The sequence below is a fragment of the Harpia harpyja genome, chromosome 13 (genome assembly GCF_026419915.1).
Source record: "Harpia harpyja isolate bHarHar1 chromosome 13, bHarHar1 primary haplotype, whole genome shotgun sequence".
In the NCBI taxonomy this organism is placed as follows: Eukaryota; Metazoa; Chordata; class Aves; order Accipitriformes; family Accipitridae; genus Harpia; species Harpia harpyja.
This window is the reverse complement of record NC_068952.1, coordinates 36919437-36938537: the sequence shown is the minus strand read 5'-3', so window position 1 is coordinate 36938537 and position 19101 is coordinate 36919437. Positions and strand designations below refer to the sequence as shown.

The 19101-nt window shown below is 36.1% G+C and overlaps 1 protein-coding gene across 2 annotated transcripts in view; it reads left to right on the top strand.

Moving 5' to 3' along the window:
- FAM120B (family with sequence similarity 120B) overlaps nt 1–19101 on the top strand; it is a 55703-nt gene that overhangs the window by 8684 nt on the left and 27918 nt on the right. For both annotated transcript variants that reach the window (XM_052805907.1, XM_052805906.1), the window contains exons 4-6: nt 5342–5437; nt 11600–11772; nt 15177–15269. In XM_052805907.1, the coding sequence (XP_052661867.1) occupies nt 5342–5437; nt 11600–11772; nt 15177–15269 (362 nt within the window). The remainder of the gene's footprint in view (nt 1–5341; nt 5438–11599; nt 11773–15176; nt 15270–19101) is intronic.

Genomic DNA, 19101 nt, shown 5'->3' with positions numbered 1-19101 from the left:
TTCTCCTTGGTAATCACTTTACATTTTATTGATGAAAGTGCACCGCCATCAAACCTATTATACAGACTATGTGCTTAGAAAGGCACAGAAAGGTAATTAAGTACCTGACTTCCTTCAGCAAGTAGAGGTTGAAGTTGTACCATAATAGGAAAAAAAAATAGGAAAAACTGAATCAGAGTTTACATAGTCATTTGGAGAGAGTAACAAAAATCTCAGCAGTAATCATGCACATCTGTCATTTTTCATTTTTCGGCCTGCTGCCTCTAAATTTTGTAGACAATTATAACTTGGTTGGGTTTTATTTATTCCTCTAGCAGCAGGATATTCACTGATGTTTTCAGAAACACCCAGACCAAACCTTCTAATTAACAATTGTCGCTGTGAGATGGCAGGGTAGTAGGCAGATTTGCATTTGCGTTACAGTGTTTGTAGTACTCAGATGAAGAAGATTAGAATTGAAACACAGAAACATTAATTTAGAATCTTATTGAAAATGAAATTTGAACGTGAATGAGGTCTTTTAAGAAAGTGATTTTTAGAATAAAACCACAGATAACATGTATTATTTGTTCTCAGTTCATGCTTCAAATTCCAGAGATAATTTTCTAAAGTAAATCATAGTGCACCCTCAGTCCTTAACCCTTCTAGAAAGGTAGGTAGAGTGTGTCTGCATGGGCACCCCTATTAAATCTGCATTTTTAGTGCATGTATCTACCTCTAACTGCTTTAACCATGTCACTTCCTAGTAGTTCATGGGTTGGTTTTTTTATTCCAGTGTATAGTTGCTTCTAGGTCAACAGTGTAGATCATTAATCAGAGCCTGTATGGGAATTCATAAGTAAATGTAAGCATTATTTTTTATGAATTTGCTGCTAGGCCTACAAGGAAGTTTTGTTCTTTACAAAGTAAGTAGAATCCTTTGCCAGTTTCCCTCCGATGAGGTCAAATTGTCTGGTTTTTGTAATTTGATGAGGGGTAGGATGGGAAGAAGTAACCTACACTGTATGTAGGTTGTATTATAATGTAGAATTACTTTGGATTGGTATTAAAAAGGAGCTTATTGGAAGGAGTCAACTAACTAAATTAGTCCATGTGGAGTCTGCTGCCATTGTGATACAGTTGCTGATGTAGCTCATTTGAAGCTAACTTGGCTAACTCTACACCATGTTCCAGTTTGCAGTGGAGATGTATGTGTTAGTGATTCTCTTTTTTGTTCTGCAAGAGCCCTCAATTACAAGATTCCTGTGTTGGAAACTGACCACTTTGCAGTTTGCAAATCTGCTTATTTACTGTTAAACAGGGATAGCAAAGCAGCCAACATTTAGTAAAAGCAGCGGTTACAGTTTTAGTAAGAACAGGTTAAAAATAATGTAAACTGTTTCCTCTACCCTGAAACAAGAAACGGTTAGTTTTGAATGTCTAGGTTGAGATTTCCAAGGGTGCCTGAGAGACCCAAGAATCCATAGGAGCTGGATGTTGTCTTATACTTTGAAATCACACGCCTAGACCATGCCACTTTGCCTGAAGCCGTAATGTGATAAGTGTTTCTTTTGCTGTCAGTGCCAGTTTAAGTAATTCTCTTGCACAGCCACTCATTTCAGTCCCTGTGCAACCTTTCAGTTGTGCTGGTGCAGCTGTTTGTGCAGCTGCACGGTGGCCTAGTTTGAGAAACTGAAAATAGCCCCTCTCTCTCTTCCCTCCCTTTCTTGCAGTCAGGTCACTAACCTGGTTCTGTTTCCCCATCTGACTCTTTGTGTAGCCACAAACAACTGTGGTGAAACAGCCTGAGGGAATGGCCGGGAGTGGGAGTGAGCAAATCAGTGGTCCCCTGTAAAAGTTAGCAGTGCTGTTGAAAGAATTGCTCATGAAGCTATGCCTTTGGTACAGTTTGGTATATGGTAAGCATGTGTGTACCTTTACTCCTGGAAATGTTGCTAGAATCACAGCCTTGTTTTTGACCCTACAAAAATAAATAGGGGGTTGATGGTGATCCTGATGACATGGCTTTTGTTGCCTGTGTATTTTAAAAGTATCTTTATAATTAATAGAGCTATTTCTGATCATTATGTGGAATATTGCATATAGTGATATATAAATTGTCAACTTTTATCATCTTTCCTAGGAAAACAGTACTATTGGGAAAATTCAAGAAGGAGGGGAAAATAACAGTAAATAATGCACCTTGATAGGCCAGCCAAGCTCTTTCTTCTGCGTGCAAAGAGTTCAGAACAAAGCTGGCAGGTTTTGGCACTAGCGCAGTCTGTGGAAGTACCTGCACCTGCATGACTGTTGCCAATTAGGATGTTATGTAATGTAGCCTAAGCCGGTGGCCAACTCCTGGAAGTCCTGGCATCACTCCCAGTTCTAACATTAGCAGGCCAGACTGACCCTTGCTTTGGCACTGTCAGAAACAGTCCGTTAGCAGGATTCTTGCCAGTTATCACCAGTGACCACTCAGGAGGGCTGGCATTGTTGCAGGTGTAGAGGAGCACACATAACAGCGTTTCCAACTGTCTCGTGTTTTGCACATAGTTGAAATTTTCCTTGGGCTGCCTAAGCAGTGCTTCCACAGGTCGTTCAGAATCTATTTAAACAAAGGAACTGCTATTTTTTGAATTTCACTGGTGGTATTCTGTATGTGCATTGTGCAGAAAAAAGTTTGAAAAATTGTTGGTTTTTTCCAGAGATATTTCGTTGCAGGGAGGGTTGGCATATAGTGATCATGTCTCCATTTTGTTCTTGGTATGTTAATGTGCTGTCAGTTTGCTGGACCTTGCTTTCAGCTGTATTTATTTGGCTACTTACGTGAACAGTAATACAACTGTTGTTAGTAATGGACTATAATAGTGAAAAGCATGCAGCTGATGTGGTGCTATGCCCTGTACCAACATTAACATACATTAAAAGAACAAAACTAGAGGTTTCCTACTGACTTCTCTTTTTACTGTGCTTGAGCTCGGTGGGTGATGTAAAAATAGTATTTCTCTGGCATTTGGAATCGAGAGACATTTTGATAAGTTTTTCTGCAAGCTGTGGAACGCATAAAGAATGACTGTCCCCACCAGCTTCCCCTCAGCAAAGCTTTTATATTTCCATGCTTCTTCCTAGCATGCTCTTAACTTCTTCCCGTGTCCCTGACAACTCCCTCCTGCAATATATGGTGTTCTCGACTATGTTCCCTTTTGCCTCCTGCTCTCCCCAAATGCCATCTAGCTTTTTATTCAGCTCTAGCTCTTCCATAGCTACTTGTGTATTGATTTGCTGTCCAGATTTGCCATTTTGGATACAACAGGTAACTTGACTTTCCTGCCTTTCTTTCAGTTGATCCCTCTGTCAGCTGAGTCACCAGCTGCACAAAATGTTTAGGAATTTAATGTGTTTGAAATCTCTCCTCCTCTGTCAGATTTAGTTGAAACAGAGCAGTGCATCCATGAATTAATTATAAGACAGATGTCATAATTGTACTAGGCTTGCTTCCTTAAGAAGCCAGGCTAAAATTTGGGAGGCTGAATGAGCTGAATAGATTGAATAAAGCAGAGTAATTTACATAATAAATCTCAAACCAGAATGCTAAAACATCAGGATGTTTCTGAAAGTGACTTTGGGATATTAAATTGGAGGGATTTGTTCCTAAAATAGCGTTATCATAGGCAATTATTTATAATCAAGATGTGAGACTACTTTCCCCCCACCTGCAGTGTAGACATTTTTCATTTTATTCTTAATGTCATCAGTTTTTGAACAGTGAAGCATGGCAAGCCAGGTGTAATGCTGTCTCTCAAAGTCCAGCTGCTGGTCCTTCAGTCCCTCACCTTTTTTGGGAGTTTGTGCTGCAGGACCATGGGTAAGGAAGGAAGAACCAGGGCTGTAAAAGAGGTTTTGTCGTGTTCTTTTCCCCCTCTCTTATCCCTGACACTAGAACTCCATCTGAGGAATTTCTGCCCTTGCACCATAGCACACTACTCATTCATTCATGCCAACAGTTCATTTGCAGCATTGAGCTACAAACGAGATCAGGAAATTAATGTGACCAAACTTTTTGGGGTAGTAGAGGGAAGGAAAGGAGAGTGTTGGAGAGATTGGTTTGGTTTGTTTTAAGCTAGGTGAAGTTTTTGATTAGGGTTCATAATGTGGTAGCAGAAATCTTGTGCAGTAAAGCACAGGGTGATTGGAATTTATGATAAAAGGCAGGAATTTTTAAGAGCAGTGGCTTCAGCACTGGGTAAGACCTGGAAGGAGTTAGAGATGCAATTCTGTGAATCTGGAAAGGGACAAGGGAAGGAAAAAAAAAGCTTTGAGATTTGCCTGGGAAAGATTTGAAAACACTATTCCAAGTGCCCACAACTAGCTAAATCTGTCTACTTCATACTGTTTACTAGACTACAGAGGGTGGAAATTTAGGGCACTATGACATAGTTACCATAAGCAAAATCTGGACAGAATGCAGAAGCATCATTTATAACAACAATAATGATTCTAGGGGTTTTTTATGAAGACTTGCATTGGAATGATTGTGAGCTAACTTCTGGAAATTGGATAGACTGCATTTCAAAAATTCCTAAATGCTTGAGTTTTTTCTGAGGGTGTTTTCTTTTTTATTATTTTTAAAGCATCAAGTAGTTAGATGCACAACTCAAGTAGTGGAATTTTTAATTTAAGAGGCACCCTACTCTTTACTGGGGGGCGGGGCAGAGTTGGGGTTAGGGGGTAGGAAGCCACTTGAGCTATTATGCATAAACAATCCCTTTATACTAGATAAAAGGTCTGGAACAATGGGCTGTAAAAGCTCTGCATCTGACGGTGGGATGACTCCATTGCTGTCAGCTTTCAAATAGCCATCAAGGCCTCCTTATAAAGATTTTGTCTCAAATCCTGACACAGGAAATGTCAGGGCAAGTTGGGAGGAGAATCATATTAAGGACTGCCTGCATATGTGGCAGTGTGACAGCCCTGAGAGACTGAGATAGCTCACGTAGGTCCCTAAGCTATGCCGTATGCCTCCACAGCTTCCTGAACTGCCTTGGAATGGGAAGGCCTAAAATTGGCTGAAAGCCATTTTAGAATGCTTTCCACAGACTCTTATACTTACATTTTTGGCTGCAGTTCCCAACTCCAAATTCATGTTTATAGTACATAATTCAAACTCTCTTCGTTTGTTCTGATGAATTGTCATAAAGATACTAAAACTGATTTTTCTTGGGTTGTTTCTGGAGAAGCTGAGCAAACAAGTCATTATGAAGTACCTTCTATTACTTTAGAATCCTGATCATCACTGCTTCCAACTTCTACACTAGTGGCAATACTTGCATTTGACTTACTGATCCAATTCTGTCTTTTTTAGGTGGAGCCTATCCTGTGGTAAAAGAGTGGTTTGTCTATTTTGGAAATCCTCTCCAGCAGCCAGAGCTGATACAACCTGTACAACCTTCTATTCCAGGTAGAATAAAAATGTGTTTGAATCTGAGCTGAAATAATGACATCACTAAAATCAGGTTAGACAATCCATCATCACATGTTTGATATGGAATCCAAAATGACTGTGCATGCCTATAATTGCTTTTAAATCACCCTCTGTAATTATAATAGGATTCAGCTTTGAGCTACATGTTATTACTATATCTTGTTAAACCCAGTGCTAATTCAAACATCAGTTCTAAAAGGCAAACAGTTTCTTAGAGGTTCTAAATACCGCTCCGAGGCCAGGATAAGTGGTGTGTAGGGCCATATCAAAATTCTTCTGTTAAGCTGTTTGAGAGAATGTGTTAATGAGACTGGCGGAGAATATAAAAAAGGGTCATTTTTAGATCACCTGTGTGACAACCCCAAAAGAGAATCCAGCTTTCAATAAAAAGAACAAGTAGGCTCTCTGTTTCTCTGAAGCTGTTTCTACTGTCTTAAGGATCAAATGTTTTGTGTGGTTTTACCTTCTATCCTTTGGTAAAGGACACATTCGTGAACACTTTTAGTGAAGTTAGCGTTATGAGGAATGTGTTACATTTACGAGGAAGTATCATACACTTTAGTGAAAAGATTGGGCACTGTATATGTCACTCATCTCTTTATCACTAAATTGTATGATGCAATACAAGTTTAGGATAGGAAGTAAACAGTACGGTATCAGTTTTGTAATTTCAGAGAGAAAATTGTTCTAATTGTTCATTTGTCCGTGCTATTGTAGTCATAAACACTCCATGTTTACTCTCACAGCTCTCTCTCTCTCTCTCTCATCATCTGCTATCATGTGGATCAGGAGCTCAGTGGGTTTTTTTATTCTTTCATATGAAATGAAATAGTTCCATTGATATACAATACTATTGATATCTTGTTAAGAAAAATTATTATCTACTCAACTTTTGGAGAGTAATTACCAGCGCCTCTTCCCTCAGTACCCAGAGCTTTCTGTAGCAGTCCTTGTTCGGATATGGTCTAAATCCAAATTCAGAAGGAGATGAAATGCATGCACCTTTTTTTTTTTTTTTTTCTTTTTTTTGTTGGTTAGGGGTTGCTTTAGAACCTACTTGTTTTTAATTTTCTAGGGTTATAGTAAATTTTCTTTTAAGGTATCCTAAGATTGTACGTTTATCTTCATATTTGCAACTTGTATATTTAATGAGTCTTCAAATTCAAGGATGAAGTAAAAACAATTGCTCTTTAGATACTAGCCTTTTCAAAATCCTTTTGAAAGGAACTGTTTGGAAAGAAATTAGTTATATAGACAAAGTACAAACAAGGTTTCATTTGTTACACAGTTGTTTTACTGTCCAGTACCCCTGATACGATATTGGGAGGGTGATTATCTCATTGACTTGATGATAGCATGAAATTGCTGTGAAATTTTCCAAATGGATATGAATATGCAGGGTAAAAATTGATTGGTCTGTCCTGTACAACTGTTTTATTTCAGCATACAATGGTCTGGGAACATGCATTCGTAAAACAAGCAAACAAAACTCAATGAAACCATACCTATGTAGTTATATGTTAGTTTGCATGGCAAATATACTGTATTTATTGTTGTGAAATTTTCCTTCCCAGATAGTGTAGTACCTTCCTCCCTTCCTGGAGAGGAATTCACTTAGTCTCATGTACTCTGGTGCTACTGCTCTGCAAACATGCTACACATAGAACCCACCTTCATGTTGACAATAAATAGGATTTAAAATCACTGTGTGTGTTTGTTTATAGCAACCACATAACAGGAATTTATAAAACCAGCATCTTCTCAGCCATAATCTTTACTAACTCAGTAATGCAAGGCTGTTCAAGCAGACTATTAAAAAAGGGGAGGAGGACTTCTAGTGTTTATTTTTAGTGCTCTGTTGTCATTCCTTCAGCGAACAAATATTTTTCTAGAATTTTTGCAGTCCATATTTGTATGCCTTACATTCACTCATGCCTCTTTTATTTTCCACAGCATGACTTTCTAATTCACCAAATAAGGTTCTCAACAGCGCATCATGTTTTTCAGACAGGGATCATATTTAGAGCTAAATTTAAAGAAGTTGTTATAGGAAGTTAGAGTTCAAAGCTGTCAATCAAGATAAGGTTACTCAAAAAGAGAAAAAAACTAACAAGAAACTATTTCAAAAATCACAGGTGCAATTAATCTGGGAAGGTTCTTTGTTTTATCTTTTTGGGAAAAAAATTATAACCTCATTATCACAACTACTTTAGAAGTGTACTAAGAATATATGGGAAATCCTGACTCTCTTGAATATGATCTAGATTTAAAAAGTCTGAAGAAAGACTATTTGATATGAACTTTGAACTGTAATGTGCATAACCATAAACATTTTAAATTTCACATTGATCTTAAAAAAAAAAAAGTAGAATTCCCACTGATTTTTTTTTTGTGTGTGTATAAAACAGCAGAACTGTCTTGTATCTGAAAAGCTTGCAGGTGATTGATTGAATGCTAGCTTTTTTAAAAAAAATGAAATATTGAATCCCAAAGGCTGTAAGATGATAGCTTAAAATATATTTAAAATATAGTGTGTATTATGTATATATATTTTTCTTGAGAGACAGTCTTCTGAATTAGCATCTGCGCTTGCTCTCATTCTCTGTCTCTCTTTCTCCCTTCTGGAATGTTTCCTTTCAGTTGAATGAATGTGATCATGATGTTTCCCACACATTGACAGAGCAGCACTTAAATTGATAAAAATCGTCTCTGAGAAATGAATTTTGTTAGAAGATCTGTGACCCAAGGAAATACTGTTTAACGTCCATGTCTTGTGAACATAGCTGATCTATTTGATATGTGTGCAGTTTACATGGAACAGAGGAAGTTTTGTCTTTACTAGAAATGTATGGATTCTGCTTTTCATTTCATTTCTGAAAATGTGTAGGATATTGTAGCTTCATACCACAGGACTTTGGATGTACTTTCAGTACGCTAATGATTACATCTTACGGTAATATGTCATAAATACGCTTATGTTCAAAATGCTGTCTCTGGAATGCTGCTTTAATGGTCAAATTTAATTGGCATTTGGGTTTATGGCATCTTTAAAATTGGCCATAGTTGTTGACAAGTTAATATTGAGTGTTCCTAGCAAGTACGTTTTTACAAACTGATTTTTATTGCTCTGTATTTACATGAGCATGTAAAACGATGAAGTGTTAAAGTTCTATTATTGGTGTTATAAAATGAAATTTCAATGGTCATTACTTCAAATATACACGAGCATTTAATATTATACATTTATATCTATATACATAATGATGACATATTTTAAGTTGATATGAATGTGAGGATCACCTTTCTGTAAGCCTTGAGTTCAACAATACCATAGTATTAATGCATTCCACAACTTCTGCATGCATTGCATATTCATAAACCAGTTATTGAAGTTCAAACAAATGAAATATTTATGTATTCCCTTGAAGTGCTCTTGTTTATCGTGATGCTTTCTATATGACAATGTCTTTAAATGTGTGAGTGAAAAGGAAAAAGGAAAAAAAAAATTTAATCAATGCTTTTTCTCATAATTTGTTGGTTGTCCATTTTTGTGTTTAGGCAAGTAGTACCTCTTGACCTCCATGGAGGTCTTTGCGATGCTCTTCTTGGAGTTCCAAGTCCCAAGGACTACAATTTACATAGTACTGAATATGGTTTTCACACAGTTTTGTGCATGTTGAGAATAACCATAAGCATATGCACTGTTTGAGTATCTCTCTGTAATTCATAGGAACTTGTGGTTCCTACAACCCCAGTAAGACAGACAATTTTCTCATGACTAATCTTTGCAGTAAAGATGTACCAATTACATATATCTAAGTATGTTTTGTTCTGTTTTGCTTTTGTTACTCAGTTTTGGGGTTTTTTTAAGGTTAATTTAGTAAATATTTAGATGTGTTCAGAAATTAAAATATTTCTCCTCCCTATCCAAGTAAATTTCTCTTTTTCAAGAGTGTTTTCTAATTGCTGTAAAGTATGTAGTGAGGATGTAACTAGAGCGGAGAACAGTTTTGCGGGTCTACTGTATATGAATCTTAGGTCTGTTGCTGACTGTATGCATGATAGGAGAGTCATTAAACTTCAGCGTATTTGTTTGTTTTACTTATCTTTCATTTAAGGGTTAATATAATGGGTATTACATGGAATTTAATTACTTGTAGAAGAGATCCCTTCAGAAAAATAAGGCTTTTGGTTGGTATGTTCCAAAAGGAGATAGCGTCAATTTTTCTTTCCCAGAGTAAATAACTCATAATTCATGAGTACCTCTTTTTCCCAGGCGCAAGTAGATGTTGTTTCTGAAAGTGTAAGAAACTGTTTATGGAAAAGATGTCTTGAATTTTTTGTTGAGCACTCTCAATATAGATATGTAATCTTGATTATTGATGTAGTTCATGGGTTTACTCTGAAGAAAGAAAAATTTCTATTATTAGGTATACCCCTGGATGCAATTCATTTAAAAAAAAAACTGTAGAGATGGAAAGAGTACTTTTCTTTAACTGATTCTTGGTGTATTTCTTCATATGCAGCTGATTGGGAACCTTCTGGAAAGCAGAAACCATCAAAACTCTTTGAGTTTACGCATGTAAAAATTGTCTTGCACATTAAAGTTGCTTAGCCTTGGTAGGAAAAGTTGGCTTTGTTTTGTTTTTATGCATGTTATATTTGCTTTTCTTCCTGGAAGTCAGTTTCTGCTGTTCTTTTTTCTTTCTTAAGGCAGCAATTACCAGTATCAAAACCAGTAATCTGAGTCTTACTGTGCTGTCTGTACTGGCCCACTCAGTGCCAGTATTTGTGTTACCACTAACCTGCATTTCTAACTCCAATCAAGCAACTGGTATTTTTTCTTAATATATATATTTCCCTACAAAATAAGGTTAGAAACTTACAGATTGTATGATGGTAGTTCTTTACATGGTTAAAACTTTTGATGGGAGAGTTAGTCTTAAAAATAGTAAAAGAAACATCTATCAGGGAGATGAAGAAAGAAAATACTGACTTATCTTCTAGTTTCCCTGATCTCCAGAGAATTAGTACCATTTGGTTAATGGGCTTTCTTGGCTAAATAAACATCGTCTATGTAGATTTCAGCACCTTGTCACTTTAACCATTTATTATCACCAAGTGTTCCTAACTGGACTACAGCTGCTGCATGTCACACAAAAAAGGAAAAGGTGTTACCAAATGTAGCTTAATTAGTCCACATTTAAAATTCACACCTCATTTTATTTAACTACAGAAGCAGCAGTACTTTATGGGAGGATTCTGTCTTTAATTGGGATTCTTAGGCATAACCAGTTAGCTGTTCTATTATTTCACATGCATTAGTGTTTATTTTGATAATGGATTAAATGTAATTTAAGTGAGGAGCAAATTTTACATTAGTTCACAAGTGTCACAAGTTGGGAGATGGCAACACAGGGTAAATATTAAGGGTTTAGAGACCAGGGTGAATGATACTATAGAAGGTCTGGAAAGATAGATTATACATAACTGATGACAGTTCTTTTGTGTGTGTTTGCAACAGCATTTCATAAAGTAGCCTAGGGAGTGCAAAATACCAGATAGCCATGTTTTTTGCTCCCAAATGGAACCTGCTGCAGAGGAGTCATACCAGCACAGTGTTTTGTGGAGCATGCATGTTTGCCAGCAAATGGCATAGGTGACCAGTTTGTTCATTAAAACAGGTGATTATGAGGGAGCTGATACGCTAGCTCTAGGGGAGAGAGAGAGAGAAGAAACAGACATGGTTGTTTTCTGCTGAATCGCTATTTTATGATGAAGTTAACCACATTTAATGCTATGGATCCCCAAGGGAGAGGACACACTTGTAGGCAAACTTTGTTCTTGCAAAGGGTAAAAGCCTGCTGTCTCAGAGTTGTCTATATTGTTGTAACAACTGAATTCAGTCCACTCTGCTTAAACATGCCTGTATTCAATACAATTTGTTTAAATTACAGGCCATAATTTTTTTGTTAATTTTTTTTTTTAAATGCCAAGTTTTGTCAAATATATTTTATTTTCAACTCTGTGGTCCTTGCAAGTGCCAAGAACAGATCAGTTGTTTCCTTTCAGACTGTAATGAGGTAGGCATGTTTTATCTTGCTGCTGCCAAGATAAAAGAATGGGTTTCTTTTGTAGGTGGAACACCTAATTTGAAAACACTGTGGTTTGCCAAAGGACCTGACGTGGAAAAGCAACGGTATAGTACATTTCTGGCATGCTTTCACCTTCAGGACGGGATGGAAGAGCTCCAAGCTCTAGAAGCACCTGTTGCAGCATTCTGCTGCTTGCTGGCCTATCTTATGATGCAGGTAATGGGGACAGTTGCTTTTTCTTCAGCTGTCATTCCTGATAGATGTGATTGGCTAATAAACTGTTTCTTGCTAGACTGTGCTGGATTTTTCTCTTAATCTTTACTGTAGGCATAGTTGATCAAATATAATAGTACTGCATTACAGTATTTTTAATTACTGCATTTAACATGCATCATCCTGTTCAAGAAACACTTGGGTTTTTTCAGTTGTTAATCATAACTCTCACATGCCCATGACAAAGCCCCTTGGGCAGTTTAACAGAGAGAGTATAAACTGAGGGATTTCCCCCACTTTTTGGGACCTGTTTGCAAATTAAAGCTGCTCCTTTTGTGTTTCCTTTGTGTCGCCAAAAGAAGATATTCCCTCAGGTGACTATGCAGGCTGTGCAAACAGACAATAAAAATATTTAGTCAGCTCTCACTACTTTTTCACACCATCTTGTCAAGCTACTCAGTTTCAAGCCAGAACTGAGGATATGGCTCTTCTCATTAAGTTCTGAGTAATAGGGCATCATTAGGTAGCAGTTCTGTTATAATTCCAAACATTTGGCAGCCTGCAGACTACCTTAACTGTAATAAAAAGGAACACAAGATTAAATACAATATTGCTTCATTATTTACATTTATCTTAGGTATTTAATATATTGTCTGTACTTGCCACCTTTCAAATGCTGATCTCACAAGCAGATTTTCCTCTCTTGAGGATGAGAAAATTATAATATCTAATCTGATAAGCTCTGTTGCAATTATACTTATACTGAGCTGTGTTTTTTCTTTTGTTTTGCTTTGTCAGACTTCATTTTCCTTAATAACAGATTTATAATGCTGTGTGATACATGAAAACAAGTTCTCCCTGACTTTTCCTTTCTTTTTCCTTCATACGTGTTTGCTCAAACCTAGATGATACATTGAGGACGTACATGTGGGAATAATACAAATGATCCATATAGCTCTTTTTTTTTCTTTAATTTTTCTATAGCAGAATATAAATGGAAAGATTTTTGAAGATGAAATCATTAAACATAATTTCATGCCTTGCGGTTTCAATTCAGCAAGATACGTATCATGTACTTAGTTTTTAACATGCTTTAAGTGTTTTTCACATTTGGATATGAAATCACAGTTCCATTTATTTATCTATTTTCACTGCTTCGTTTATTTGTTGTGCTATCCTGTACACCCTTTCATAGCATGATTACTAAATTACTTGAGAAGGGTTTCTTTAGAGGGATTAAGAAGAGGAGTAACAGGACAGAACACCTACAGAAATGTGAATTTACTGAGCCTTGATCACAGCATATTAATAAAATGGAAAAAAATTGCTTGTTAGGGATATGGTGTTCAGAACTTAATTATCTAATGTCTAACATTAAAAACAGAGATGAAAATAGTTTTGCAGCTCATGTTTTCAACAAGAATAATAGCGGAGAGATCATGCAAAGTCTTAGTTTCATGGAAGGTTTTTCATGGCAGTGCCAGTTTCACAACACCTGTCCTGTTTTCTGATTCTCTTCTGCCCTCTGAGTTGCACTGACACAATCTACCCTGTGAACCAGACTAGGGAACTAATTTGGATTGAAATGTTTTTCATTGGTGAGTTGTTTTAAACTTTCGTTAGTTCTCTGATATTGTCCATTTGTTTTCTTGGGGTGTTTGAGAGGAAAACATGAGAGCAAGAGTGTCAGCAGCCATGCTTTGAGCTGGCCATACTGCTTCCATTTGTTTTATAGCTGAGAAAACAATGCTGGTCTAACTGGCCTAATTCTTGTCTTTACACTTCAGTCCTACATTTGTATTAGAGAGGGAAAGTAGATTGTTACCGCAGAGGTTTTTTAACTTGAGCAATTGTAGGTTGCCTTGAAGCAGGCTAACATAATTTCCTTCAGCTCATGTGAGGGAGAAATAAGCTTCTTAAAAATTTCATTACTTATCATTTAATCTAACCTAAAGCTTAGGTTTTTGCAGGAACCAACATACTGACCAACCCACCTGGCTTCCTCAAAATTTATGTGCAAGTATTTAATGAAAATTTCAGACACATTGTTTTTTTAAAGTGAGAAAAAATTTCCAATAAGCAAATCTTAACTATGTAAAGAAACTGTCAATTTGACAAGTAATCTTTTCAGTGAGGGTACTTTTCAAATATCCTCCAAATTAAGAACAAAATAGTGAAAAAATTACAAAATAATAGGTCTGTCTTTAAAGTAGGGGAAAGGAGTGAATGAGTTCAAATATCAAACTGTGGAGTCTCCAGAAAAAGGGGAAATTTCTCTTTCAAGCTGTTATAGTTTTGGAAGAAATCTGACAATGGAAGTGTGATAACTCACCAAGTTCGGTTACTGAATAAAATATTTCTGTAAAGAAGTGTTTTGATACTAGTAAACATTTTGGCTCATCTGCTCTGTTAGGGGCATTTCCTTGCTGTTGTACTTGCAAGCAACCTTTGACTGACTTTTCTTAGGACAAAATTGTGCAAGTATTAAGAATTGTTTCGTAGATGGATGTCACTTTTTCTGTTACTGCAGTGTGTAAAATGTGCAGGTTTAGTAAACCTCTCTTGTTGCCATCTACACAAAGGTGACACCTGACTTGAAATACAGGGTAAAGTAGGGCCATTATCAGATCTTAGCACTGTCCCTCTGTCTCTCTCCTGAGGTGATGATGTGCCTCTGTAGAATCTCGGAATTCTTTTTCACAACAGTAAATGCCCCCATTCTCCCTATTCTGATAGAAGTACTGGAGTGAACTGTTACATGAATTTAGAGTTTTTCTTTATGTTTTCCCACTTGAACGTTTTAGTTTTAGTTTTCTTATAGTTTTGAGTTCTTCCCACTTCAGTATGTAGCCTAAAAACCTAAAGGAATCCAAATATGTTTTGTTAAATCCTGAAATTTAGCTTAAAATAGGTAATTGAAATATTTTAGATTATTTTTAAAGTTTCTAGCAGATAACCATGTAAGCATTTGAAAGAAATCCTAATGCTCATCACATCTGTGGCTCATTGAGGTGGTTTTTATTCTGGATCTTGATTATAAAGCAATTTTTATATTTTTTTAAATCTCATTTGTTTTACTATGCTTAGTGTTATGGAGATGAAATTTCCTGTTATTAAAAATCTCCAGGGGAAGAGGAAAAAGGAATACATGAAGGGTGGGCATTTTGTTTGGTATGTGGAAATCCATGTATATACACTATACACGGGTATTAGGGTATGCACTTCATTCAAGTTGTGAAAGTATTTTGTTCCCTTGAAGTGTCTTTTCCTAGGTGATGCATTCATGGTGGTCATAACTTCAGGAAGTCATTGATTTAAGTTTGATGTGCTTGAGCAAGAAGAGTCAATTTTCAGAAAGTTCCTCTTCAGAGCCTTCAAATAATATGTTATTTTTTCATCTGCTTTAGGTCAGTAGCCTCTCTCTGGAGGACTTAAATGCGTTTGTGGCACTCATTCTCTGCCTCAAAGGGAAGTCAGCTGCTCAACTGGCAGGTTTGCAGGTATGGACTGGAATAACTGAGTAACATAAAATGTTCATGATAGCTTTGCGATAAATATTGTGGGGGAAAATTCTTCTACATTAATTTTTTTCAAATATGAGAACTGAAGGTCTTGGTAACTATATAGGCTTTTAATGTGCTACAGTTCATGTGAATACTTACATTTGTTAATCACTTAAAAAAAAAAAAAAAAAGGACATTTTCTAGTGGTTGCAGTCCTAGGGTGAGCGAATTAGTCTCAGATTTCTTCCTGACTTGGCTTCCAGACTTCCAGCTGATGGAAAATTTGTAATGGTGAATCCTGTCTTGCAACACTGCTTTATTCTCTTTTCCTGAGGAGGATGGTGTTTTGGGACATAAATTGAATGAAAATCACTACATTAAATAAAGTTTAGTATTACTACTTGTGGGAGAACATAAACATAACATAAATCTAACCAGAAAAAATGTCTTGTTACATAATGTGGCCCACTGTAGTGTAGACTTTTTGGATCACACTATTCGGTAATTATTCAGGAGTTCTTTTTAAAATTTTTATATACTCTGTGCAACTTTTTTTTTCCTTTCCTATCTTCTTGAATCTACATGTGGAAAAGCAGGATCCTACATTGTTAATGCAGTAGAATCATCTAAATAGTTCTTCTTGCATATCTAATTATACAAGAGTACTTTCAGTCTCATAGCTTGAGATTGTATTCAAAGTATTAGCAGTGTACAGCACAGACTGCAAATGTCGATGGCTATTTGAGTTGTGGGTTTACTTAAAAGTAAGGGGGAAAAGGTTAGAAATGGTTGGAACCTTAACGTATCTTCCCTCTGAAAATCTTGCTTATATTTTCAATAAACTCTCTGTTACTTTAAACAGTCCATGTTAGAGTTTTAAAAGTACTTTTTGCTGATAGCGAGGTAAACTGACCGCTCCTGTTACTATCCATCCATTTCTAGTGCACGGGGACCAAAATAACAAAACCAGTGTGATTCCAGTTTCATTATTTGATTCATTTTAACAGATAGAGCCCAGCCTCCTGTCAGTTTTTTCTGAATTCAGCACAAATTTGTTCTGCAGCTGATCAAGTGTTAGATCTGTGTCACAAAAAGGAGGCAATGAGATGAAGGCAATATGGAAAACAGCAAAAATGTGGGATTTATTTCTGTTGAAGATATGATTGCACATAGTGTTGCACTTAACATTGAGAGTATCATTATTTTATCAAGTCTGTTGTGGCAGTCATTCAGTAAAACCATAAAGGAAGCCAAGCATAAGTGGGAAGTGTTGAAACAATTTGTTTATAGGTGCACTTACAGGTATTATTATGTAAGTTTCTAAAGTGCTTGGAAGTTTATTCTGTTTGAATTGGATGTTTTTGTGTGATTTGTGTTGTGGTTCTGTGAAATTTTAAGTCTGAGTGTTGCATCCAAACATGTAATATTAATCAATATACACTACTTAGCAGTCATTCTACTAATTCGAAGTTGTTCACAAAATTTTGTAACTTTCCCACAAAGCTTATGGCAGATCAGATACTGTCTGCTTTTCTGTTGTTGACATAAAAGTACATGAAACTTGAAGCTGGTCTTACACTGCATGGTATATCGCTATGAAGTGGACAGTATGTTGTTGGAATTGACTTATGCATGCTATTGGCAGGTACTTTCCAAAGTTACATCACTCTTGCACTGTTACAGCACTTCATGCACTGATGCAGAATGCCTTCTGCTGTGCTAAAAACCAACAAAAGATTGATATAACACAGTTGAAATTTTTGTATCAGGCTATTTTGTAGAGCACTTCCTTGTCTTATTCTATTGAAATTCACAGTAGTGCCTTTGGTAGTAGTTTGAGCTAGAATAAATCCCTCTGAAGAGAGTAGTGAGGAAAGATTTTGGCCCCTTTCCCTTCTAAGGTTGTGAATAGGTGAATAACAGTTTCAGAGCTTTCCCCGTTGCCTTCAAATTAATGTCCCTTCCTGTGTTTTGATGACCTGATCTCCCAGTGGAAAATAGTTGCTATTTCTCAGTTTGTTGTGTATCTCTGACTTGTCAAGCTATATCAAGAGAAGATGTTATGTTGTATTAATTGCCATAAAAATAATTTTTTTCTTCATATATAAGACACCTGTAATTTTGTGGTAGCGCCAGGAGCAATGTGAAGATTCATATGAGGTTAATCTCACTTCACAAGAAGAGTAAAAAATGGTCTGTTTCTTGTTTGTGTGCTTCTGAAATAGGGTGTGTAGATGAACTTAATAATGTCCTGTGAATTTTCTCTTGGAAGGGCAGGAGACTAAACTAGTAGAATATCTTATATAAATATTCTAAAAATAATTATCAATAAAGCAAGCTTTCTGAGCATTGTAATTCAAACATCTCATTTTCAAGAGTCCATCTCAGAATAGCTTAAACTGTTTTTACTCATTACTATGTTGATTTGGTAGTTTTACAAAATTAAGCTATGCTGTTATCTTAACAATTAGTAAATAAGGTATCAATAGGTATTTAACAGCTTAATTTTCTAGGTATTTTTGTTTCAAATCAAAGGATCCAAGTGCAGTGAATTACACTAGTACATAGCTAATTAATTTATGGGTTTTATAGTAGGAAACCAGAGGAATAGAGTTTAATCTGTTTACCATACTTTTTCTTCTCCACTGAGAAGTTAAACATGATCGCTAGAAACAACTTAATAACAGAGCTTTCAAGGAAGTTATGTTAAACTTAGTCAGCATCTGCAAAATTTTATGAAAATGTTTGGTCATTTGCAATTTTGGACTTAACACTGTATTATTATTTTAAATGTAGAAAAAATGTTTACTGCTTGTAAACAGTTCTGTGAAGAACACTGGTTTGATAAAAAAAAATTGCTCTGTTTCTGCAAAGGAGTCCCTTAGCAAATATGTTTTAGCAGAAGAAAACTTAACTTCCACTGTGAAGTATGAAAGAAAATGTAAATAGAACCTGTTCTTCTGATAGGATGAAACAAACTTTTCAGACTTCACTTTCAAATCTGCTTTCTGATATGCTATCCATATTTCATAGTTAATGAGATCCATAAACCTGCAAATTTATGAAACAGAAATGTCCATGGTTTGAATAAAGTGGGTTAAAGCCATAAAAAATACAGTTTATCTCATGCTGAAAGAAAGTGGGCTGTAGACATGTAACTAAAATGCACACTAAGTATTACTTTCTGGGAATAATACAATGTTTATACATGAAGATTTGATTATTTTTCAAGATCGATGGTTTCAAAATGCCAAAATGTGCACATGATAGAGAAGAGATTTTATACATTCTTTTTCTTGTAAGTTTTTTTTTCTAGTTTCCTTGTGCCCCCCCTTATACGGCAGATTAACATTCTGCTTTGCCCAAGCCTCCCATAGAGCTTATACATAAGGTCAGAATTAAATTTTGGACCCCAGGTTGCCTATTTCCCTTCTTTCTATTTTAATCTGGTGTGCGGTTTTGGCAAAAAGCCCAGAGAGCCATCAGTCTAACTTTGAGGCCATTGTAGAGAAAAAGAGGCACCAGCAGTCATGCTTGCAGTCTTGTTTCTTATATTGTGCTTGCCCTTGTTGTTTACAAGTGCAATTATAGATCATTGTTCACCTGTAATGCATGTAAAATACTGCGCAAACAGGAGAGGCCATAAGGACTTAGAAATACAAATACATTTTTTCTAAGATTTCTCTAAATATGTGAATATGTGAAAAATTTGTATTGGAGGTGTAAAGTTGTGAATCACATTTTTTCTGAAGGATGTGGCCAAAGATGAGATGGGAAAATTTGGTTAAAAAGAAAATACACCTGGAAATCGGTCGATGAAATCTGGGTC